Raw genomic sequence first — 26,083 nt, forward strand, 5'->3', positions numbered from 1 at the left:
GATTATACATGCGTAATAAACAAAAAAACTTCTCTCTCTCAAATCATCTAAAGCATCTATACTTCTTCAACGTATGCTATTTATTCATGAAAATCCATCAGATATTAAAGGGGTTCACAATGCTCATGCACATTTTTTTTATATACTTTTATTTGCATATTTTGGTCTTAATAAGACTATTTTACAAAAAAAATCGTAGATTTATTGTGCTACATTCTTTTTCTTCTTCTTGACAGAAAGTAGTTATACTCCGTGTGTATTTATGTTGGTGTTGAAATCCTTTTAAACATATGTTTAACTCAAAGTAATAGCAACTTTTTTCATGTTTTTATACATTAAAAAGTGAGATATTTTTGCATTAACGCAAACGGTTTCTAAGCATTCCTTACATCCTTAGTCTAAAAAAAAAAAAAATTGACAGAATAATCACTTCCAAACATTCACAGAATTACATTATATAAGGATGGTCAATATATCTCCTAATTTTAATTAAATTATTATATATATTTAAAAATATATTATTTTATATTCTTTAATTTTATATATTAAATTTATCAATGATTATTTTCAATATTTGTGTTTTGTTGTTTATATATATATATATATATATATATATATATATATATATATATATATTTTTTTTTTTTTGATGATAACCATTAATATTTTTTTATAAATTTTTTTATCTCTATTCACCTAAGATTTTGGATCTGCCACTTTGTTTTTCACGGTTTTCACTATCTTATCTATTACTTATGACTTCTCTTATTGTTAATGTTAGACATGAGCGATTTTCTTTTCTTCTTCTTCATAATTAGTCTTATTGAAACAGAAATTTATAACTTCTAATAGCATTTGCAATGATATTACTAACCGCTATTTATTCATTACTTATGACAAATGTTCAATACATATTTTTAATATACGAAATTATTATTAATTTTTATTCGGTATGCGATGATTATTTATTTTAATATTCATCTTTTTTTTAAGTAACAAAAAAAATATATCGTTTTATTTTCACATCTTTTGATGATTATTTATCCTCTTTTATCTATCTTGGAGTTAAATTTCTATAAATTTTCAAATTTATTCATTAATAATTAAAATTATTTTCTATATTCAAAAAAAATATTCATCATAAATTCAAATATAATTTATATAATTTGTTATTATTATTATAATAATTTTTTATTATATAAAAATAAATACTTAACTAGTACAATTGCCAAGTTAAAATAATAATTACCAACAAGTGATTAGTACAAATAGTAATGTAGTAGTAGTAAGATCTTAAAGTTTGGAAAAGAGATCCCACCAATAATGACGAATCAAGTTTTTTGAGAAGATTAGTTAATAACTTTTTGACAGTGGTTACTTTTACACCGATAATGTATCTATTAAATTTCAAATTAAAATATTAATTACAATAAAACATGAGAACCCGTTGAAGTAGAATTATATGAAAAATATCACATTCTCCTCAAACGTTGGAAGTGAAAACTATTCTGCAATGTAGACTAAAAAAAATATGAAATAATGTTCCTATCTTCTTTGTCTTCTTGTCTGATATGTTTCACTTGAAACGTGGGAGAATGCTGGTTCCCCTTTGGATTTAGTATGTTCTTATCCTTCTATCGCCTTTCGCGGGACAGTGAAAATGTGTGATTGCAAAAGGCTCAAAGGTCACAACCACACACTGGTTGGTGAAGAGAGTAGGCCCATTTGTCCCTTTTCCTTGAGTTATTAGCTTTATTTGATTTGTGTTTTATCTTCTGCAAAGAAACCTTCGTTACCCAGCAACATCGTATTCGACTCCAATTGTCCAAAAGCTAAACATTAACCAGTGTGTTTAGAAAGGCTTTTACCCCCTAAATTTAAGCTATTTTTATAAGAAAAAAAATGTTTAGGAATTAAACTACATGTTTGGAAAAGATGCTGAAATTTAATTTTAATTTGTTTTTTTTTTTAAAACTGTTTTTTAACATCTTCAAATTTGAATGTGTTGTCTAGGAAAAATTATTTCTCACTTTTCAGTTGTTATTATAGAAAAAATACTATTTGGGGAAAAAATGGTTTTCTATGGAACTAGCTAAAACTTATAAATAGTTTTTTTTTTCTTCGAAAAAATAAGCCTATACCTGCATACGAGTATAATAGTAATTTTATCCTTCTTCCTATAATTCCTAATCTTTGTTCTTCAAGTCTTCAATCCTTTGTTCGATATATGGTTGCCTTTGGTCTTATTAGTATGAGGGAATGTAAATGTCTTTTTCTTTACCTACTCTAACATGGTGGATGTCTTTGACCTTACTTATCCAAGAAGGGAAAAAAAGTATTTGCAAAAACTACTCTAACGCTCAAGTAACTACTCAATCTCAATCAAAATGATGTAATTAATGTTTTAATAAATGCGAACTAAAAATGTCTTTTCATCTTAATATGTTATTATTTATATTAAACCTTTATTGGGCCTGAGCCTATTTAGCAAGCTTAATGGTCATCTACTTACCTTTAATGCCCCATCTTACCATATCTTCGATGTATTCACTAAGATGGTCTTTGGCAAAAATCCAAGGAGTCTTCGATTACCCCCTAATCAAATCTTACCAGTATGCATACCCTTATACTTTTAAGGTTTTATTATTTATACTAAAATCAAAGAAAACCTCACGATGGGTCTCTTTAATTCTCCTCGATAAATGTTACATTTCATTAATGTTTCTGATTATGTCCACGTTGACACATTTTCATCATGAAGAACTTTTGCCTCTTCATTTTCTTTTCTGCAACGAAGTGTTGCTTTTGTTAACATATGAAGAGTTGTTTGTTGGAAATTGTTGATCTTGTTTTGATCTAATAGTTGTTCTCCTATTTCTACTCTTATAAATAAGAGTTCATTTTACTAAAAATGCTTACTCTGGAGCTCACAACTCTCTTTACTTCCTTTCTGACTCTCTTGCTCATTTGAAGGTAAAATGAATAACTCTTCTTCTGATGGTTCATCCTCTTCTTCTTTTTCTAATTTATCCTCCTCTTTTGAGAGCAATCCTCCCAACAATATAAATGAGTCTTTAGTTCCACTTGGGGACCCAACTCTTGAATCCTCTAAGGACACTACAAAATCAAAAATTGTCCCTAGTTTTAAGTGGGTCAACAAGGTTGTAGCTACTTACAACTCTTGATTCAGTGACTCGAGAACTCTTGAAAGTTGTGTCTCTTCTAAAAATCTCCACCTTGCTTGTCGAAGAGGATCTTTTTCCAATATACATTAAATGTTGTAAAATCAATGCATCTCCTAGCCCATATTATATCTTTGCTAAAAAGGCCCCACAAAACAAAACCCACTTTTTCTTTATGTATTTTGTCCTTTTAGAGACCTTAGTATTAGTATCCCTTTCAATTGATTCATTACTAGCGTTCTTAGAGGAATTTGGATCCTCTCCTGCAATATTCTCTTTCCAGCCTCTCTCCAGCAACATTAATAATCATTGAATATATCTAATGACTTAAATTTAATCTTATAAAAATTATTTAAGAAGTTACATTAATTATAAGATTAAATTTGAGCCATTACATATATCCAATTGTTGGGGCTACTCGAAAGCCATATCACTCGAAAGTTACACCTTGAATCTACTCGAAAGAAAGATAAATAAATAGCTACCTACCAAAAGAAAGGATTACAAGCCTTAAACATACAAACTCGAGAATGGGTCGAAAAATGAAAGAAGCGAAAAGTTCTCTGTGCAGTTAAGCAGTTACACTAAGGTAGTTACCTAGACTTGGTCGAAGAAACAAGCAACGTGGAGGAGACAGTTATTGAGAAGTTACCTTGATTCCACGAAATCGGTGTAGTGGTCAGCGATTACACACCCACGACTCATCAATACGAGATTAACCGCTCTCAAGTAAAATCTATAAATATGAGAATCATACCCCTCAAAAAGGGTTGGAAAAATCATACTTGCACTCTCAAGCACTCACTGCCTGCGCATATGGCCTTCGTGCATGGAATTGCTGGGTATTGATTTCTTGATCACATTCCTTTTTCTTTTTCTAGGATTAGTGTAGTTTCTTTAATTTTGTAGTTCGTAAGTTGTTTAATTCTAATATTGTAACTTGATCATTATGCAAACTAGACAATGATTTGTATTGCCAATGTATTTATTGTTCATTCTGTTCAATTAAGTATCTACATGCATGCAAATTATTATTTGATTATCATTCATGAAAATCTGGAAACAAACGTGTATTAATCAATTCTGTCTCATCTATTTCCATTCTTAAGCGAGTTTAACGAATTTACTGTAAGATACCTAAATTGAAACGTTCTCGTGCTAGTTCGAATAAAAAGGATCTATAAACTAATTCCACCTCAAACACCAATGATTATTAATGTTGATGGAGAGAGGTTAAAGAGAAAATATTACAGGAGAAGATCCAAATTCTTCTTAGAGTATGTAAAGTTGTTCTGACTCAACTTCCTCAACTTCATTCGAATAGTTGGACAACTATGCAAACTTTTTGGTATTTATATAAATATACTAATGTCAAACCCATGTCTAATTTGTTTCTCCACCATAATTACTTTTGTCCTAATGATAAAGCCAAATGGGTGTCTCTAGCTCAGCACTATAATCGAAAGCTCCTAAAATCTTATACTTCTTACAAAAATTTCAAAGTTGGTTTTTTCAAAGCTGGGATTCATCCTTCAACTCATTCATTTTTCTTATAATCAAAGCAAACCTCTCTTTCCTCTTTACTGGACTCACATTCAAAGATGATACGACGAGCTTTTTTTGGTTGATTATCTTACCATTGAAGAGTGTTCGGACTTGACTTTTTAAAACTCCTTGCCTTATAACCTTCATTTTAGACATTTGATTGAATTACATAGATCTTTTAAACCCATAAGAAAATATTGAAGGTAAATTTCATTCTTTTGAATTTCTTGTTTACACATTGTTTTGATTGTTGACTTTTTTTGTTTTGGGTATTATGGCTTCATTTGGTGTCAAAGTTGCTTCTTTCCACCAAGTTCGCAAGGAACGTGCCCATACTAAGGTTGTTGCTATTGCTGCCACTATTTTTGGGGGAACGCATCAACCATGTCGAGTGTTCCTCAAGACCCACCACTTGATACCCTACCCCCCAAGTTCAGAGAAGAATCCTAAGGGGAATGGTAATGTGAAGAAAAACCCTAAGCACAAAGTCATTAAACGCCCTGAGATTGAGGTGGAGAAAGAAAGAAAAGAAATTGTCTTCTTATGTGGGGACTCATCCCATACCTCTTTTAATTGCTGTTGACACTTTCCTTTCCCCAAATGTCAACACCAGAGAGCTTTTCAACTGAGGTATCCTGTTAGCGCGAGGTCGTGAGTTCCTCGCTTAAGAAAACTCTATGACCAAGTGATTAATTTTGTGTGAGCTAATGGTTTCATCTCTTAGAATTATTCAAACCTTGTTTATGGAACCCATAACAGAGACCCACCAGTTATGCTCCAAATTAAAAAAATTGGAGATTGCCCTTGCCTTTGCCATTTCCACCAACCACGAGATTCGTGCCAATAATGAGAAGATTGAAGTTCATTGAAAACGGCTTCAAGATTTGGTTGATAGCCTGAAGGAGGAGCTTAAAGAAGCAAATGCGGTTAAGACTAAGTTGGTTGAAGAGCTTAAGGTTTTAAAAGGAGAGTTTGATTTTGTGAATGCTGAAAAAGATAAATTCTTGCTAACTTCACTGCTTATAAGGCCAATGCCGGTTACCAAATATATAATGAGCATGCAAAAGGCTTCAAGCATGTCGTTCGACAAGCTATTCACTTTCTTGAGGTGCCTTCAAGGTTTCAATTTGATCTTAGAGAGGTTTTCTACGAAATATCTTGATCTTGATGATGTTCTTGATGAGGTCACCACCGAAGATGTTACTCCTTATCCCTGCCAAAATTCTCCTGTTGTCAAAGAGACCAATGAAGAGGAAGAAAATATTGAAAACTTTGACAATGCTGAAAATGTTTTAGACAGACGCCCCTTCCTCTCCTTGATTACTTGTTTCTTTAATTTCTTAGACAAAGATGAATGTATTTTGCAAACATATCAATGAAACATCTGCTCTTTCTTTTACCTATACTTTGCTTTTTCTCTTGTTTAAAACTCAATGACCGAAGATTAAACTTTATAAAACGATCCTAAAAACTTTTTCTAAGTTAAAAAATCATAACCGGATAATCTTCATTGTTGTGAAAAAATTTAAGAACCTTTCAAGTCATAACCGAGTGGTGTTCGTTACTTAAAAAGGATCTCAAGAATTTTTCTCTAAGTTAAGAAATTATGATCGAATAGTCTTCATTGTTGTGAAAAATTTTCAGAATCTTTCAAGTTATAACTAAGTGGTGTTCGTTGCTTAAAAAGGACCTTAAGAAATTTTCTATGTTAAGAAATTATACGGTCTTCATTCACTTGAGAATATATGTTACTTACGAGCGTTTGTAAAAGAAAATGAACATTAGACAACATTTGTAAGAAATTATATGTTCACAACATTAGACAATCCAGTAACTGATGATATCTGTTAATTTCTTTCATTTTCCAATTGATACAGTAAAACGTAAGACATTATATCAGGTATCAGTTAATAAAATAAAGAATTAATTAGAAATGACACTAAACCTAAGGCATTAAAAATGAAATACTACAAAGACTCAGAACTCAGAAAAATTCCTATTCTTATTTTTCCCAAAATTAATTCAAGCAACATGTACACAATGGATAAAAAACCTCGGTCATGTCATCATAATTTATTTTCAGTTAACAGTGTACATGTCCAAATCATGCTTTTTAACTCGATCATCACCAAGTTTTTTTAAGATATCAAATTATCAACCCCTTTTAAAGAGTCAGAGGGAATGAGGGATTCAGTCGTGAAATGTGCATTAGCAATACCATAATGCAACTACAAACCTCAGATTTTAGGCCTTCGGTGCATACATCTCAGATTTCAATTTTGGGAATGATGCATCAGCAAAAAGCTTCCACCTGTCCTGCTAGGCTTACTAACAGTAAATTCCTTAACTTTGCATGATTCATAATACACAAGTAAGCTCTTGGTAAGATATAAGAATGCATTTATTTTTCATCCACAAATGCAACTCTTGAAAGCATTTTTTTTAATACCACTAAAGTTATGTAGGTACTAATGCTGTATGATTACCGCCGAACAAGTGAAGCATACCATCAGTGGAGAAAATCTACAGGCATCAGTTTGTCTCTAGAGCAATTTCATTAACGTCTATGTCTGCTATGTTCTCTTTCCCAAATAGAGTGAAATGGACAGTGGCCTGCATCAAAAAGGTTATTTGAGTATACAAACACAGGAGGAAAAAAATTCACATATTATTTACAGCATTCATGGGCATTTTCATTTCACATTGGCATTCCAGCAACTTTAATTAATTAACTTGTGTGTCTCTTGAACAGAAATCTATATGTCAATTTACGCTTGCTCACTCACCATTTTGGTTTTTCGGTTCAGCTTCTTGAGGGTGCCTGTAAACCCTGAAAATGTTCCAGATACAACTCGAACAGTGGAACCTGGAACAAAGAGTTTATAATCTTTCCTAGTAGATGATGCATCTGTAACTGTGACCTGATTAGAAGTTTTTCTAGATCCCCTTTTAGGCTTAGAATCAACAATATCATTTACAACATCATCGAGTTCTAATTCTGTATTTTTAATCTCAGAGTTTAGGGCAGCATTTTTCTCTTCTTCCTCAAAAGCTTGGTCAGTTTTCTCTTGTTCTTCTTTGGCACGTTTGAAGATTGCTTCCATATCTTTCCCAGATACCGGCTTCGGTCTATTGATCTGTCTCTTTCTGCAAATGTGAAAATAATTAGGAGTTTTCACTCAGGCTAAAAAGGAACAGGGAAAAAAAATGCATTAGAGACATCAAATTTAAGATATTCTCAGCATCTGAAATCAATAATTAAAACTTAAATGTTAAAAGTAAATGCAAACTTGAAAGACACTGCCTGTTTGAAATCTTAGAAAACGTTAACAACTCAATCCATCATAACTTAATCTAGTACCCACTATATATACCCCTCAGTTCTCAAAGAAAGTATATCCATCAAACTTGCCATCCAGTAGAGTATAACTTTACAAAATTATACTACAACCATTGTTTAATCTGTCAAATAAACCAAGAAAAACGAGAAATTTCATTCAGATCATTGCTTTCTGAAATTGTTTTCCAGATTGTGGTCAATTCTCTTCGTCATAACTAATGAATTGAAGACATATATTCAACGTCTAATTTCTAAACTACCTTTATGCATCTTGCCTTGCACAAGAACCCAGCTACGCATAAAATGATTTATAACAAAATTCTAAATGACAAAAGGTAGAAGCAGCAGATGCTTACGTGTTTCCAACCTTGGAACCAAGAAAGCCTCCAATACCATCATACTCTCTTACGAAGTCATGTAGTTCTTTGTTCATCACACATCTAAAGAAAACACAACCTGGGAACAGTGGCTTTGGTTTAACAGAGTAGGAACCGTTCTTCAATCTCCTTTTCACATTGACAGATGGAGCATATATCTAAAACCAAACACTACCACATCAATAAGTAAACTAACCTTAAATGAAACATGAAACATCACTTCTCATTCACTCCTCAATTTAATTTTTATTTTCTATCCCCTAAGCTGGTGGGGTTGTTTGCTACAAAAACCAATTAAAATGGCCATTCTCTAAAACAAGATCCTAACATTTTTATTTATTTATATAAACTTATAATTATCATGAATTCTAACCATTCTTCCTTATCCACCAAAGAAGCAGTCACCAAAACAAGATTTTTAAAGCAGAAGAGAAAGCAAGAACCTTAAACTCGATGTCGGGGTAGTTCTTAGCGAGCGAGCGAGCGAGGAGTTGCGCAGTGTCGTGACCCATGACTCGCGAAACCCGAATGACCCACCATTGGGGACCCAACTTGGCGAGGTTGTCGAGGTTGAGTTCATCCATCCACGAACCCTTCTGCTTCTTGGGCTTCACCATGAGCCTCTCTTCCACCTCCTCCCTCCAGTTCGTGCCGCTCTTTCTCTCTCTTCTCTCGCCCCTCGCTCGCCTTCTCTCTCGCGCGCTCAGCTGCTCCGGGGACTCCACGGAGGCCGAAGCCGAGAGGGTGAAGAAGGGCCTGTTTGGGTGGAGACAGAAGGAGTGGGAAGGAAGAGAGTGTGTGTGGAAGAAGCGTGGTGGATTCCATGGTAGAAACACCCCTCTCATATCTTCTTCTTCTTCCACCTACGATGCTCGTTCCTCTCTGTTCTTTTTCCGTTTTCTTTATCTGAACCAGTACTAGGAATTCAAAGGTTTTTTTTTTTTTTTGAAATTGGGATTTCAGATTTACTGTCTAAGAAATAAATGTTTTTTTAATATAAAATGTGTACTTTTAATTATTTTTTTTTATTAAAAGAAATTGCAGTTGGATATTTATTTATTTATTATATTTTTATAATTTAGTTTATGAGATTAGATATTCGTATATAATTCATAAAATTTTGATGGAATATTATTTATAATTTTATATTTGAACAGTCTCATTAAATTATTATTATATATCATATAGGATTTTATTAATTTAATCCTTATTCATTGATTTTTTTAGTACTTCAAAATTTCTGTAACTAGAAAGATTATGACAGTTTTTACGAGTAGAGATTAAAATCCAATAAATATAAATGGTAATTAAGATGATGATATAAATAATAATCTAGTGAAGTTGTATGAATATTAAATATAAATAATATTTAGTTAAATTTTACTTATTATAAATGAACATTTAAATTTGAAGATTAAATTATAAAATTAAAAAAGATAAAAGATTTAATTATACTTTTCTTTTTTTAATTTAAAGAGCTAGTTAAAAATTTAACCAAATAATATATTAAAATAATAATAAACTAATAAAATTGTGAAAGATGTCTTAACAAAACTAATTATACTTTTCTTGTTGTGGGGTGCAAAAGGAAAAAATCTTTAGAAAAGCATCCTATACAGTTGTATAGCATGAGCATGTGATGTGGTACCCACCACCACTGAGTGAGTCAAAGTAAAGAGAGTTGACCGATCTGTTTACCTAATAAAGAACTAACCGAGTTTATTCCAACAAATTCCTTACCTTTCTCATTATCACTTGTTCTTGAGATCATGGCTGCAGCAGTCGTAGGTGGTGCATTCCTCTCTGCCTTCCTTGATGTTCTTTTTGAAAGGCTGGCTTCACCTGAGGTAGCACAGTTGCCGTCGTCGAAGATGGCGATGCATTTCTAGTACTGGACAAGCTCTTAGGGAATAATCTAATTCTTATTTCTTCCTTTTTTCCCATGACGACTAGGAATGGGCAAATAAAATATTTCACTTCAAATTTCGAGTCTCAACATCCTGCTGCTCATGGTGTTTCACAATCAGTATTAGAAATGAACGGAGAAGTGGTGGAACGTGAGGAACCACAAATTGGATCACTTTAGTGCGGTACGAAGGTAACTAAGCTGCTGACGCTGAGTCGGCGGCAGTGCAAGAGGAGGGAGCTGACGCGGAAGTTGCCGGCAACGTCAGAATGGTGCAGGATCCGTTCGGAACAGCGTCGTGGAGAATGGTGATGGTAGTGCTAATGTTGCTGTGGAGGAGTTGACTGCAGATCACGACGAGTATGTTGTTGTCGGTGCTTCGGATGTTCAAAACGGCGTCGTTGCAGAGGGTAAGGTTAGGGGTGACGAGGAGAATGAACGTTTTACAAGAGAGTAATATGATAAATACAAAAATTACTTCTTTCATGTTACCGGTAATAAATCTAAACCGTTTATTATTATATTATTAAATTTAATGATAAAAATTAATGTTTCATGCATGTACTACATTTTATACTGTTTCATGTTAGAATTTTTGTAAAAATAACGTTCATCTTATAAGTTAATTTTGACAGATTTTAACATAAAGTACGGAAAAATGTCCCTCATAGATGAATCATTAATTTTACTCATTAGATATATTAATAAATAAAAAATCAACGTACACAATTATTTTCTCAACTATTCTCAACTGATAAGGCAATCCACATAATCGGTAATTTGTTTTCTCAACTCATCCTCGTCGAACCACCGTGGTTGCGCTTATCCCTGTCGAACCCTATCAAACCACCGTGGCTACGCTTATCCCTGTCGAACCATCGTGGTCACACGCGTAGAGACATCACCGTGGCCACACGCCTAGCGGCGGAACCTAGGGTTTCCAATTTCTTTCCTCTGCTTGTAATTTGATTTTGGTATGGCTTACTGGAGAGAACGAGATTTTTTTCACGGCGACGCTAACCCTCGAACGACGAGGGTTTTCGACGATCCCTCTTCGGTGGAGAGCGACAATGCCTTGTCATCGCGGTCGCATGCGCAGCGGCGTCGTCACCGTGGCTGCACGTGCAGAGGTGGAACCTAGGGTTTCCAATTTCTTTCCTATGCTCGTAATCTGATTTTGCTATGGCTAACTGGAGAGAGCGAAATTTGTTCCACGACAATGCGAACAACGAGGGTTTCGACGATTCCTCTTTAGGGGACAGCCGCAACGTCATCACCATGGCTGCACGCGCAGCAACGTCATCATCGTGGTCGCACACGCAGCGGCGACGTCACTATGGTCGCACGTGCAGTGGCGATAGCGCCACCATGGCTCTCAAATATTTTTGTGATTTTTTTTATTTTTATTTTTATTAAAAACCTATTATTCCCGGTTATTTTAGTGCCTCATCCATGAGGGACATTTTTCCCTACTTCATGTTAGAATCCGTCGTTAATTTTATAAAATTAAGTTAAAATTATAATTTACATTTTAACAATTTAAGAGGTTAAGAATCACACGTTGAAGGCACTGCAAATTCATTCATGATGATTTAGATGAATTCATTAGAAGTATTTAAAAAACAATGAATGAAAAATTATCAATGGTAATTTGACACTTATAGTTATGACAAAATTTTCGGTGAATTTGAATTTCAACAAAAAAATTTGTACAAAAAATTACTTGTAGATTCTAAATTTGCAAAAAAGTGTATGTAGATAATGAATTTACAAGAAACTTTTTGCATTAATTTTTTTGATTTTTTTTGTAAGAAATTTTTATGTCAAATTTCTTGTGAAAAAATTCGTAGAAAAGTTTCTTGCAAATTTTTCATAAGAAATTATGTAGAATTTTTTTTTGCAAATTTTAAAATTTGTAAAAACATATTATCCATAAAAGTGGTAATTGAGAATAAAATCTCGCAAAAAAATTCATAAGAATCATGTTTCCTACAAATTTCTATGCAAAATTCGCATGAAAAGTTACATGTAATAAGATAAATTCTAGTAATACTAATTAAAGTGAGAAACTAGATTGTTATTAGCACTCATTGAAGTATTTTGTAAATAATCCTATGTCGAGACATTTTGTCTTTCTATTTATAGTAAGAAATGAGAAGAGTGGGTGCATGATTATGAGAAAGCGTGTGAACGGAAGATGTTGAGAATTAAATGAAGAAAGAAGCTAGGAAGAGTGTTGTGGAGAAGAAACACTACAAATACAAAAAGTTTTTAGTAACATTTGAAAAATGTTACTTAATTGTGTATAAATGTTGCTAATTTATTTTTGCAACATATTATCAAATAGTGTATAATTCATGTTGCTAAAGACTTTTAATAACATTTTTACACAATAAGACAATATTTTTCAAATGTTATCAAAGTGATATTTTTTGTAACATTTTAATGATGTTACTAAGTTTTTGTTAACTTTTATAAAATGATAATTAGTTTTAACTTAGATATTATTGTAATTATTATATTTTTATGGCTCCTAAACTCCTAGGAATGCTTTAAGAGAAGGTTAAAAAAATTCTTAATTAGTCACCACTAATTATATATCAAATATCAAAATTCATTTATCTTAAATATAACTATATGATTATATATATTCTTTAAGAGTCATTCATTTATTTGATGTGAGACTTTAATTATAGGTAACAATTGGAGATGAGAAAAATATGTTTTTTTTTATTCGATATAGGACTTTGATTTTAAAAACAATTAGAAAGAATAATGTTGAGATAAAAAATGTTATTTATTTGTAATAACATTTTTCAAATAAATGTTGTAAAATAACCTATATAACATTTTTTTACTTGATATAGGACTTTAATTTTAAAAAAATAATTAGAAAGAATAATATTTAAATAAAAAATGTTACTCTATTTATAAAAACATTTTATAAAAAAAATGTTATAAAATAACCTATTTATTTAATATATAATAATATTTTTAATAAATATAAGAAATAAAATGTTATTAAAAAATTAAAATGTTGCGGTGAAACAATCTTGACGAAAGAATGACTACCTGTGGGACTGCATAAGCCATAATGGATTCAAAGTGGATCGAAGTTTAATGTCATATTGCCTTAATGATCAAAATCTTGCAGCGGGTATTGTTTTTGTTGGGTAAGTATGTGTGAAAAATGCCAAGAGTAAAAAGTGATGTGCGAATTAAAAAGAGTAAATTATTGTATCAAATAAACTTTTTTTTGTAATAAAATTAGTTTTAAACTAATAATTTTTTTTTCTTTCAAATCTCTTACCATTCACTTAAATATGTTTTTTGTCATGACTCTTTTAGGGTAGGGATCTAGGGTGTTAACAAGCATATCTCTCCATCTACTAAAGTACGTGGTTTTTCTTTTTACCGATTGTCAAACATCAATAATCATACAAGTTCTATGATTATAAAAAAAATGATAGGAGTACATTTACTTTGAGTTTGAAAATGAATTGAGTTGAATCGAGATTTAATTTAATTAGATTCAACTTGATAATTATAAGTTTAGTTTGAGTTTAACTTGAATTTGATATGAATTTTTTATTTTTTTATTTTTCTCGGTTTGAATTAAACTCAATTCAAGTTTTTAATAGCTTGGTTTATCTTGTTAATTCAAGTTACATGAATTAAGTGTTAAATTTTTTGCATGTTATATATTTTAATTCTTTTAATTAATTTATTAATTGATTTTAGATAAAATAATTATTTAATTTTTTTTTGAAAGACAAATAAATTTATTCTTTGCAAGACTATAAGGTATGATCTCAACAAAACATAGTTATAACTAAATGCATAAATAAAAATTACTTTACCTTGTACAAAATAATAAAAAACTCAACCCATAACTATAAAACTCTAAGGTGTCCATTTCTTATATTATTATTAATTTATAACTATGTTAAAAAAGTTATTTCAAATTTTAATAAGTTGAAATTAAATAGAAAGTAAATTATATATATATATATATATATATATATATATATATATATATGTGTGTGTGTGTGTGTGTGTGTGTGTGTTAAGCTGATTCGTGAATTAAACAAATCAATTATAGAGGTGTCAAACGAGTCAAGTTGACCTAACCTAGTCTATATCATCTAAATATTATTTTAGGTTAGATTAGGTTAGCTTGACCTATATTTTTCTTCAGCTTGCCATTTTTTTGGTCCAACCTTGTTTATGTCAAGTCATAAAAGTCAAATTGGCCTAATTAAAAAAAATACATTTAAAAAAATTAACATAGTTGGTATTTTGCAAGAGTTGGAACTAAGGGAGCACCAACAACAGACAATAAAGCAACATATGATAACTGAAATGAGATAGGAAAAATGCCATAACTAAAAGACTTATTAGCTAGGTAAATACATTTGAATAGTTGAGTGAAAAAAAAATTTATATGACAACAAGAAAGAAGATTTCTTATATAGTGAAGTGGTATCTTGTAATTTTGTGGTTTGAGCAATTGTGTCTTTGTCTTTTTCAACAAACGAAATAGAAACGATGAATCACAAGGTCAAGCCATCAAGGAGGCAATGAGATTATGGGAGCGGTAAATACAAAAAAGTGAAAGATTATAATTGTTATAGTATTATTATATTTTATTCTATTATTTTATAACGCATTATTGTTAATTTAAATTATTTCAATTATTAATTTAACAGGCTAGCCCCACTTGAGCCCATTTGGCTTATCAAATTTAGCGAGCTAGGTCAAAATGACTTGATTCTATTTAAGTCATCATTTTTAATGCCCAACCTGACCTTTTTTATGGGTTGGTCGGGCTAGCCCATCTGATGGAGCTCAAATTGACAACTTTAGTCAACTATATGCAATTTAAGATCGACTCATTTATTTATCAAACTCAATTTTTAACTGAAGTTCAACTAATTAATTCATGAACTAAGTTTAATGAGCTAATTATTAAATCAAGTTTCAAACAATTTTTGAGTTAGTATTAAATTGCCCACCATCACTAAGTACAATTAATACTATGAAGGCCTTGTCTTAAGAAGAATCTATAGTTAAGTACAGGGAAGTTGATCACTTTGATTAAAATTTCACACTTTCTTATTATTATATATTATCCCTTTCCTTTGGGTTATTCAGCTTGTCACATATGCAATTATGTTTTACTATCGTTAGGAATGTTGACAGGATGGGATGGGTCGTTATCTATCCTACCAAATAAATTTTCACTTTGTACCCATCTGCATATCTATGTGGATATTTGTTAAGTGAGTATCTCCATATTTTTTTAATATTCACGAATATTCATAGATATTATTACAAATTTTATAAATAATTTTAAAAAATATTTTAATAATAAAATTTTAGTTATTCTAAGTATTTTTTTTTCAAAAATTAATATTTTAAAAGTTAAAATTTAAATTATTCAAATATTATACAAATTTTTATTAATCAAGATTCATCAATTTAAAAATTAAATTAAATTATTAAAGTACTTTATTCATATAAGTTAAAAAAAAACTTATTAAACTAAAATAATTCAATTCCACAAAAAAAAATAAAGTTTAAAATTATAATATTTCAATCTCACAAACCTAAATAAAAGAAATTTAAGTAATATTATATTTTCATTAACATATGATATATATTTTAAATTTTTAATAAAGAAATTTAAGTAATTTTATTATAATACATCTTCTTACCAAGATAAACATATATGAAGTACTTATCTCATAAGATTATCCTTTTGTCTTATCTTTAAAAGTTGAAATAGATCTCCTTGTCTTTTTATTCTAATTAGTGTTTTACCTGCAAAAACTACTTCAACGATCAAATTAGTCTAATTTGTCCAATCTTTCTTATATTCTAGTATACATACTTTTTTTTATGTTAACTATCATTAGTAGTTTATATCGGTTCCATGACTATTATGTTTGACATATTTGTAAACTTCTCTTTGTTGATGTTGTATCGAGTTAGCATGTTGACCTAGTTGTAGTTATTAGTCGAGATTGGTATTTTAAATCAATAACATTTATAATCGAGTTCATCTTGATGCACCACCTTAGTAATATATGTATATAATTGAGTTCATTTATTCAACTAGATTGGTACAATAAATATTTAGCGGATATCTATATGACGAGTATCTTGATATCCATCTCCGTTTCCATTTATTAGTGGGTACAAATATATCTATTTAAATTATTTGTGAGTACCTATTTAAATATTCATTTATTATCTAAGTAATTTTATCCGTGGTATGGATTTTGTTTTCATCCTTAACTGTTACATACCCCGCAATTATTATATGATAAGAGGAAGATCATTTGGATGAGGTCTTTGCCTCAATAAATAATATAATGGATAGATTGTTCTTGAAATATATTACAGTTCCATTAACCTTTTTGCCTTCACTATATACTAAATCCACCCAGATACATGATCTTGAACAATAATTAATTTTTAAAATCTATAAATTTTCTAAATTTGAAACAAATGGACAATAAAAAGAAATTGTCCGAGTATGTCTATGTTTTGCCGTTGATATGACAAAATTACATTACAAAGAGAAGCTACCAAAATGTTTAGCAATCTAGTAAATGAAACGTTTGTGATCAAAGTAATTATTGAAAAACAAAATAATTCTTTATACAGGTAAAAGAGAACAGTGAGATGAATATTTAGAACCAAAGTATCCACAGTATACCTTTCTAATTTGGAGCAGCGTCTTTGTGTATGAACTCAGCATTAAATTTATAAATTATTAAAAAGAAAATGAAGCATTTAATGGAAAATAAAAGGAAAGTCATATTAGGTTGGCAATATCTATAATTTACAAACCGCGTGAGGACGTGAAGTCAATTAAATGCCTCGTACTATACTGTTCGAGATAATTAATGAATTTTATAAATGTGACCAACTTTATATTAACCGGTGATGAAATTTTTACTTAAATAATATTAAAAAAAAAAAATTTACAAAAGTATCAACTGTGCATGTTTATTTACCAATATAGAACTGTTTACTGTTCATGCTCAGAATCTTATTTTTTTTGTTTTTTCAACTCAGAATTCGGTTCCCGGGAAACCGAATTCTGAGTTATTTTAAAATTTTTTTCTTCGTGTTTCTGGCGCATTTTGGGCAAATGTTGGAAGTGGAACGGCCCGTTCCGGAAGTGGAACGACCCGTTCCGGAAGCAGAACAGACCGTTCTGCTTAAAGACAAAGAGTCCTTTTTTTTAAAATTAAAACGGGACCAGAAAGACCCGTTCCAGAATAAAAATTTTAACATTTTTTTGAATCTGGAACGGCCCTGGAACGACCCGTTCTGGAAGACGTTTTCAGGAAGTAGAACGTGGTTTGGAACGGGCCGTTCTGATTTTGGAACGGTCCGTTCTGGGCACAGTAAAAAAAAAATTAAATTTTTTATTTAAAAAAAAAAGATAATAAATAATATCAGTTATAAATAATATATTTAGATAATCACTTAAGATAATATATTGCGTTTAAAACGTACAATTATCCCTGAACTATAGGGAATATATTCTCTCCGACAATATAATTATCGGATAAAATTTTAACTATTCAATCAATTTTATTAAAATAATATATTTAGATAATCACTTAAGATAATATATTGCGTTTAAAACGTACAATTATCCCTGAACTATAGGGAATATATTCTCTCCAACAATATAATTATCGGATAAAATTTTAACTATTCAATCAATTTTATTAAAATAATATATTTTGTTATAAAGTAAATTTAAAAAATTAAGGGTCAAATTATCACACTTCACCGTCCAAGTGTTCTCTCTGATATGAAATTTCTCGTCCGTCAAGCATAGTTTAAAATAATCTCAATTAATATTTATTCTATATTTTGCGACTTGAAATTATTGAGATTTGAAATTTATAAAACATTAATTACTTTGAAATAAAAATTAAAGACTAAAACACTAAAAGTTTTAAACGCAAGATATTATCTTAAGTAATTGTCTAAATATATTATTTATAACTGATATTATTTATTATCTTTTTTTAAAAAAAAATTAATTTTTTTTTACTGTTTTCCCAGAACGGGCCGTTCCAAAACCAGAATGGCCTGTTCCGAACCACGTTCTACTTTCTGAGAACGTCTTCCAGAACGGGCCGTTCCAGGGCCGTTCCAAATTCTAAAAAATGTTAAAATTTTTATTCTGAAACGGGCCGTTCTGGACCCATTTTAATTTTAAAAAAAGGACTCTGTGTCTTTAAGCAGAACGGCCCGTTCTGCTTCCGGAACGGGCCGTTTCACTTCCAACATTTGCCCAAAATGGGACCGAAACACGAAAAAAAAAAATTTTAAGTAACTCAGAATTCGGTTTCCCGGAAATCGAATTCTGAGTTGAAAAAATAAAAAAAAAATAAGATTTTAAAGCTCAGAATTCGATTGCCTGAAAACTGAATTCTGAGCACGAACAATAAACAGTTCTATATTGGTAAATAAACATGTGGACAATTCATACTTTTATAATTTTTTTAAAAAAAATATTATTTAAGTAAAAATTTCAACCGTTGATAGATCCTCACTTTATCACTTTATTTTAAGTATCCAATACAGTTGTATAGCATCAGCACGTGATGTGGTACCCACCACCACTGACCAAGTCAAAGTAAACTCTATAAAGAACCAACCGAGTTAATTGCAACAAATTTCTTAGCTTTCTCATTGAACTCTTAATATCACTTGTTCTTGTGATCATGGCTACAGCAGTCGTAGGTGGTGCGTTCCTCTCTGCCTTCCTTGATGTTGTTTTTGACAGGCTGGCTTCACCTGAGGTTGTCAACTTTATCCGTGGAAACAAGCTTCACAACAAGTTGCTTCAACAGTTGCAGACCATTCTGAGAGTGGTTAGAGCTGTGCTTGATGATGCTGAGAAGAAACAAATCACAGAGTCCAGTGTCAACGAATGGCTCACTACTCTCAAAGATCTTGTCTACCAGGCTGATGACTTGCTCGATCATGTTTCTACCAAAGCTGCCACCCAAAAGAAGGTAAGAAACTTCTTTTCTCGTTTTTCCAATAGGAAGATAATTACTAAGTTGGAAGACATAGTTGTCAGATTAGAGAATGTTTTAAGACTCAAGGAGAGTCTAAATCTGAAAGAGATTGCAGTGGAGAACAGTGTACCATGGAAAGTTCCATCAACATCTGTCGAAGATGGATCTCACATATATGGTAGGGATAATGACAAGGAGGCCATAATCAAGTTGTTGGAGAATAGTAGTGATGGTGAAGAAGTGTCTGTCATCCCTATTGTGGGCATGGGTGGAGTTGGAAAAACTACTTTGGCACAATTGGTGTACAATGACGACAGTTTGAAGGATATATTTGATTTTAAAGCATGGGTTTGTGTTTCTGAAGAATTTGATATTCTAAACGTCACAAAAATTATATCTGAGGCAGTTACTGCACAACCTTGTAAAATCAATGATCTAAACTTACTTCACCTTGATTTGATGGACAAACTGAAAGATAAAAAGTTCTTGATTGTTTTGGATGATGTTTGGATTCAAGATTATGTTAATTGGAGTCTTCTTAAGAAACCACTTCAACGTGGAATTAAGGGAAGTAAAATTCTTGTTACAACCCGCAATGAAAATGTAGCAACTGTAGTCCGTACTGTTCAAGCTTATCATCTAAATCAATTGTCGGATGAGGATTGCTGGTTAGTGTTTGCAAAGCATGCATGTTTTACTCCAGAGTCTAGTGAGAATTCGATGACTCTAGAAAAAATTGGAAGGGACATTGTTACAAAGTGTAAGGGATTGCCTTTAGCAGTACAATCACTTGGAGGTATGTTGAGAAGAAAGCATGACGCTAGGGATTGGAATGATATACTAAATAGTGACATTTGGGAACTTGAGTGTAACATTATTCCAGCACTGAGAATTAGTTATCATTATCTCCCTCCACAATTAAAACGATGTTTTGTTTATTGTTCATTGTATCCTAAGGATTATGAATTTCAGAAAAATGAATTAATCTTATTGTGGATGGCTGAAGATCTTTTAAAGCCAGGAAAAACAGGAAAATCATTAGAAGAAGTTGGTTGCGAGTATTTTGATTATCTAGTTTCAAGATCATTTTTTCAACATTCAAGAAATGGGACATGGAACAATGATTTTGTGATGCATGACCTTATGCATGACCTGGCAACATCCCTTGGACGAGAATTCTATTTGAGATCAGAAGATATGGGAAAAGAAACCAAGATTGATGTCAAGATTCGTCATTTGTCATTTACCAAATTCAGTCATGCTGTCTTGGACAACTTTGATGGAATAAAATTTTTGAGAACTTTCTTGTCTATCATCCATTTTGAAGTTGCTCCATTCTATAATGAGAAGGCACCATGTATTATAATGTCAAAACTTTTGTACTTGAGGGTTTTATCATTCCGTGACTTCCAAAGTTTGGATGCTTTGCCTGATTCAATAGGTAAATTGATCCATTTGCGTTATTTAAATCTGTCTGGTACAAGTGTTTCTTCACTACCGAAGTCGTTGTGTAATTTATACAATCTAGAAACCTTGAAGTTGCATAATTGCACCAAGTTGACTAAGTTGCCCACTGGCATGCAGAATCTTGTAAACTTGCGTTATCTTGATATATATGGTGTTCCTTTAAAAGAGATGCCTAGAGGAATGGGAAAATTAAACCACTTACAACAATTAGATTTTTTTATTGTGGGCAAGAATATAGAGAATGGGATCAAAGAATTGGGAGGACTTTCAAACCTTCATGGTTGGCTTATGATTAGAAATTTGGAGAATGTTACCTCAAGTGATGAAGCAATGGAGGCTAAGATAATGGATAAGAAGTACGTTGACAAATTATCCTTGGAGTGGTCTGAATCTAACGACAATAGTAGCCAGTTCCAAATTGAAACAGATGTACTCTGCAAGTTACAACCTCACCAAGAGCTGAAATCTCTATCAATAAGTGGTTATCAAGGAACTAGATTTCCGGATTGGGTGGGAAATTGTTTTTTCCATAATATGACATATCTACAGTTAAATGATTGTGAGAACTGTTGTATGCTTCCTTCACTTGGGCAATTACCATCTCTCAAAAGCCTCCATATTTCAAGATTGAATTCGGTGAAGACTATTGATTCAGGTTTTTACAAGAATGGAAATTCTTGTTCTGTGAAATCCTTTCCCTCCCTTGAAGTTCTACAAATTTATAGCATGCCTTGTTGGGAAGTGTGGAGTTCCTTTGAGTCAGATGCTTTTCCTTCACTCAGGAGGCTTGTTATTAGTGATTGTCCTAAACTACGGGGAGATTTGCCAAATCACCTGCCAGCATTAGAATCACTTAGAATTGCTAACCTGCCTTGTTGGGAGATGTGGTGTTCTTTTGAGTCGTGTGCTTTTCCTCTCCTTAAGGATCTCAATATATCTGATTGCCCCAAACTAAGGGGAGATTTGCCAAATCACCTTCCTGCTCTGGAATGCCTTCAGATTTGTAATTGCGAGCAGCTTGTGTCTACTCTTCCAAGGGCTCCCGTCCTGCGAAATTTAGAGATTGTTAAAAGCAATAAAGTAGCCCTGGATGTGTTTCCACCTTCGGTGGAATTTATAGAAATAAAAGGAAGCCCAATGGTGGAGTCCATGATGGAGGCCATCACTGACGTCCAACCAACTTCTCTCCATTATTTATCATTAAGTGATAGTTCCTCAGCCATATCATTTCCAGGTGGTCGTTTACCTGCATCGCTCAAGTCTCTGAGTATCTATCATATTAAGAAATTAGGGTTCCCGTCCCAACAGAAGCACGAGTTGCTAGAATCACTAACTGTATACAACAGTTGTGACTCGCTCACATCTCTTCCATTGATTACCTTTCCAAATCTCAAAACACTCATAATCGATGGGTGTGAAAATATGGAATCTCTCTTGGTTTCAGTGTCAGAGTCACCTAAGAATCTAAGTTATTTTGTGATTCGCCATTGCCCTAACTTTGTTTCATTCCCAAGAGAAGGATTTCCTGCGCCCAATTTGACTTCTTTCAGTGTTGGATTTTGCGACAAGTTGAAGTCGTTGCCTACTCAGATGAGTGCTCTTCTTCCAAAGTTAGAGCATATTTATATAAGCAACTGCCCGGAAATTGAGTCGTTTCCTGAAGGGGGTATGCCACCTAACTTGAGTAGGATTTGGATTTCCAATTGTGAGAAACTAGTGAGCGGCCTAGCATGGCCATCGATGGACATGCTTACCGATCTCATCATCGGTGGTCCGTGTGATGGCATAAAGTCCTTCCCAAAGGAGGGTTTGTTGCCTCTCTCCCTTACGTCTCTGTATTTACAAAACTTGTCAAGTCTAGAGATGTTGGACTGCAAGGGGCTTCTCCATCTCACATTCCTCCAAAAGTTACAAATTGAAGATTGTCAAAAGCTGGAGAATATGGCAGGTGAAAGGTTGCCTCTCTCTCTAATAAAATTACAAATTATTTCATGTCCTTTGCTGCAAAAACGCGTGAAGCACCGTCAAATTTGGCCTAAAATTTCTCATATCCCTGACATTAAAGTTGACGATAGATGGATTTAGTGACGAAGGATGATCACCAGGTAATTCTCCTGCTTTGTCCTTTTCTTTATGTTTAACTTAGTTATTGCATTCAACAAGTCATGGGTTAGTTAAACATATATTATTTCTTTTCAATGAATATTGGTGTATCGTTAAACGTATTGTAGAAATAACTAATGGCCTTTTTCTATTTTGCAGTTTTTTTTCGACTCCTCATAATAAGAGTCAAGATTTTGCTTAGTATTATAGTGAATACCAGGTAAATATTATCTTAGGATAGATCTCATTACACAATATAAATTTAACTCTTAAAATTATGATAAAGTTGTCTTGAAAGAAACCATGATTTTTGTTTTGGCAAATATGTGTGAGAACAATATACTTTCTATCTTTGAATATAATATGTATTCCAATTACTTAACTAATTAATTTCCTTTTCTGTCTAAATATTAATAGCATACTATATTAAAAAAAAAATCCTTGTTCTAGTCAAACAATATAACATAAGTGACATTTTTTATTGACCGAGTGTGAATTCAAGTGTCCTATATTTGTTGTTTTGTTCGGAACTTCGGATGAAAAACCAAATTGTAATTTCTATCATAACAACTTATACAAATCACAAAATACATTGAGCAAGAACTTCTTTTTCTAAGACACTTTTTAACATATTTATATAGACTAATATAAGTAATACAGACACAATATATTATTTGTTAGTCCTAGCAATTTATTTTGATTAGAAACAACGACTCGAGAAGTTTGAAGGATGCATGATGGCTGATGGGTATGGTCATTGATCTTTACCATTTTAATTGAACTACTAAACCACAAATATTATGGAAATCAAATACATTCCAGGGATGAAACTCCACTACAGCAGCCCAAGTTTAATTAATTCATGATCATGAATTTTTCTTTTCATTCTATTCAAATGCTATATTCTACTTATATTTCTTTTTCTTTCTTTTTTTTTCCTTCGCAGGAGACACAACTTCTAACCAGCTAGACAAACATTATACAATTTTATGGTAGCAAAAAAGTAAGTATATATTAAGCAATGTTCTTATTTATGTCTGACAAATATCCGTAGTTTACCACTGATTCCCAAAATAGATATAAAAGTTTTTACATATTTTGTTTGTGTTCGCAGAAAGGAGACCGAATCTCTTATGTATGGAATGTGTCCATCCCACTTCAATTGATAAATGCATTAATGTATTGAACAATGTTTTCATAGTTGAATATGTAGCAATAACACATCACTTAGTGTAAGGGGAAAAAAGAAGTGAAAGTGAAAAGAAAAAAAAAACAATTTTAAGTTATTTTTATTGGTTTGAAAAGTTGACTGTACCAAATCATCTTAATTTACAAAGATATTGTAGTAACTCCCTTTTTAATATAATTATGATAAAAGTTAACAAATTTATCGTTGATTAAATGATGTGAAATATTACGGTAAGCACTCACATTATTTGCACTTATTTTCAATTTTCAAAGTTCATATTTTAGTGAGTGGTACAATTTATGATAATTATGATATAAATTTCAAAATTAAATTAGAAGTATTCTTTCTCATTTTTTCGTTTTTGTTCCTTGTTAGCATGGTATTTTAAGTTGGACTAACGGTCTTTGTTTAAAGATTCAAGCAAATTACTACTTATTCATTTACACACAATACAATTTAAAGATTGCTAATAGAATGAAAACACACAGCAAATGTTTATCCACTTTAGAAAGGTTTATACCTTTTCGAAATGACAAAATAATTGCTATTTATACAATATTCATTATAAAATAATTTTTTATAATTTATAATAATTGAAAAAATTATAATATTATCAATATCAATCCTGTTTTTGAGACATTACGACATTACGAAAAATTATTAGATTTTATTCTTCTAATTCTATTTATATGATGTATGGTGCCTTTCCTTGCCTTCACCTTCTTACTTTTACAGGGATCCAAAGGCGGGAGTTTATTTCTTTTCTAAACTTTCAATATCATTAATAAGATAAGTCAATAATTTAAAATTACCGCCACAAATATTAATTAAAATTTTTAAAATCAAAATTAAAATAAAATCTAATGTATTTGAATTAGTGTATTTATTTGGATTAAGAAATAATATATGTTTTATTAATTTTTTTAAATAAAGGGTTTTATTTTAATTTTAATTTTTAGTTTTTATTTTTAAATTTGAATTTAGTTTCAGCTAAACATTTTTATCCTGTTATACATTTTATGCTTTAAAATACAGGTGTTTAATTAAATATTTTTATTTTCATAAACTAATTTTGATAATCACAATTATTATAAGTATAGTTAATAATATTCTTCAAATAATGAATGAATTCAGAAAAATAAATGTTATTTATTAAGAATAAAATTTTAAATTAACTTAATTATAAAACTGTGAAGAATGATTTTTTAGTTGTTCAAAGATTTGAAAAATCACCCTATTAACTTTCTTTTTTTATTTTCCAAAGAAAACTTTTTAATGGCAAGTGAATTGATCTTCCTTTTTTCTATACCTTCTTTTTATTTCTCTTCTCGGATCAATCAAATTCATTTTTTCTCTTATCTTCTCTAGTTTTCTTCTTTTTTATCTTTTAATTTCTATAACTTTAATTAAATTTAAAAGACAATCTCAAATTTCTCAAACTTTCATATTTTAATGATAACAGAAATTTTTTAAGAGAAAATATAATTTGATTCTACCATGATAAAATTAATTTTCAAAATATATTTATATGTTAAAATTTTTAAATTAAATTATATAAAAATAAATATTAGCTAATTTTTTATATTTAATAATTTTAAAATTAATATTAGATAATATTTAATAATTTTAAAAATGTTTTTGAATATTCAATAATTAAAAACATGAAGAGATAAGAAATAAGATAAAATATATAAGTGAAATAAGAAAAAAAATATGAAAAATTTCAAATTCTTACTTTTTTAGAAGTATTTGAAATTCTATTTCAAGAAATTTCATACATGCTTGAATTTCAAATTCTTTATAAATTCTCCATCCAAACAAGGTATTTCACCTCAAAGAATTTAAAATTCTTCAAACAAATGAATTAGTCTATTTAAATTCTCCATTCAAACACACTATAAGGTATTAACTCTAA

General features: G+C 31.0%; 2 protein-coding genes and 1 long non-coding RNA gene across 5 annotated transcripts; 2 read left to right on the top strand and 1 right to left on the bottom strand.

The window, feature by feature from the left end:
* Window positions 1-6,711: 6,711 nt before the first annotated feature.
* PTAC13 (plastid transcriptionally active 13) lies at window positions 6,712-9,377 on the bottom strand. The gene is made up of 4 exons (XM_020360292.3): window positions 8,888-9,377; window positions 8,424-8,602; window positions 7,514-7,874; window positions 6,712-7,340 (listed from the first exon to the last, which is right to left on the bottom strand). Exons 1-4 carry the CDS (start codon window positions 9,287-9,289, stop codon window positions 7,260-7,262), a joined length of 1,023 nt encoding a protein of 340 aa, XP_020215881.1. The 5' UTR covers window positions 9,290-9,377; the 3' UTR covers window positions 6,712-7,259.
* An 802-nt stretch (window positions 9,378-10,179) lies between these two features.
* On the top strand, window positions 10,180-10,910 carry LOC145955539 (uncharacterized). The gene is made up of 2 exons (XR_014432172.1): window positions 10,180-10,291; window positions 10,398-10,910. It is a non-coding gene; the product is annotated as an uncharacterized LOC145955539 (long non-coding RNA).
* An 8,144-nt stretch (window positions 10,911-19,054) lies between these two features.
* On the top strand, window positions 19,055-24,367 carry LOC109799549 (putative disease resistance RPP13-like protein 1). 3 transcript variants are annotated; one of them, XR_014432173.1, is made up of 4 exons: window positions 19,056-22,981; window positions 23,139-23,199; window positions 23,926-23,982; window positions 24,094-24,367. XR_014432173.1 is itself a non-coding variant. In XM_083070411.1 (2 exons), the coding sequence occupies exon 1, from the start codon at window positions 19,110-19,112 to the stop codon at window positions 22,959-22,961; it is 3,852 nt and encodes a 1,283-aa protein (XP_082926537.1). In that variant the 5' UTR covers window positions 19,055-19,109; the 3' UTR covers window positions 22,962-22,981; window positions 23,139-23,195. The 3 variants fall into 3 exon arrangements, 1 of the variants encoding a protein (XP_082926537.1); XR_014432174.1 differs by lacking the exon at window positions 23,139-23,199 and having other exon boundaries at window positions 19,055-22,981; XM_083070411.1 differs by lacking the exons at window positions 23,926-23,982; window positions 24,094-24,367 and having other exon boundaries at window positions 19,055-22,981; window positions 23,139-23,195.
* The last annotated feature ends 1,716 nt before the right edge of the window (window positions 24,368-26,083 follow it).

Source organism: Cajanus cajan, chromosome 3 (genome assembly GCF_000230855.2).
Source record: "Cajanus cajan strain Asha chromosome 3, NIPB_CcT2T_4, whole genome shotgun sequence".
Classification (NCBI taxonomy): domain Eukaryota; kingdom Viridiplantae; phylum Streptophyta; class Magnoliopsida; order Fabales; family Fabaceae; genus Cajanus; species Cajanus cajan.

Bases quoted from the DNA above. Each gene is read 5' to 3' on its own strand.
- LOC109799549 (XM_083070411.1), top strand. From the start codon at position 19,110: ATGGCTACAGCAGTCGTAGGTGGTGCGTTCCTCTCTGCCTTCCTTGAT.
- PTAC13 (XM_020360292.3), bottom strand. From the start codon at position 9,289: ATGAGAGGGGTGTTTCTACCATGGAATCCACCACGCTTCTTCCACACA. The intron at 8,603-8,887 runs GTTCTTGCTTTC...GTTTGGTTTTAG, and splicing joins ACCCCGACATCGAGTTTAAG to ATATATGCTCCATCTGTCAA. The intron at 7,341-7,513 runs GTGAGTGAGCAA...TTTTTGATGCAG, and splicing joins TGAACCGAAAAACCAAAATG to GCCACTGTCCATTTCACTCT.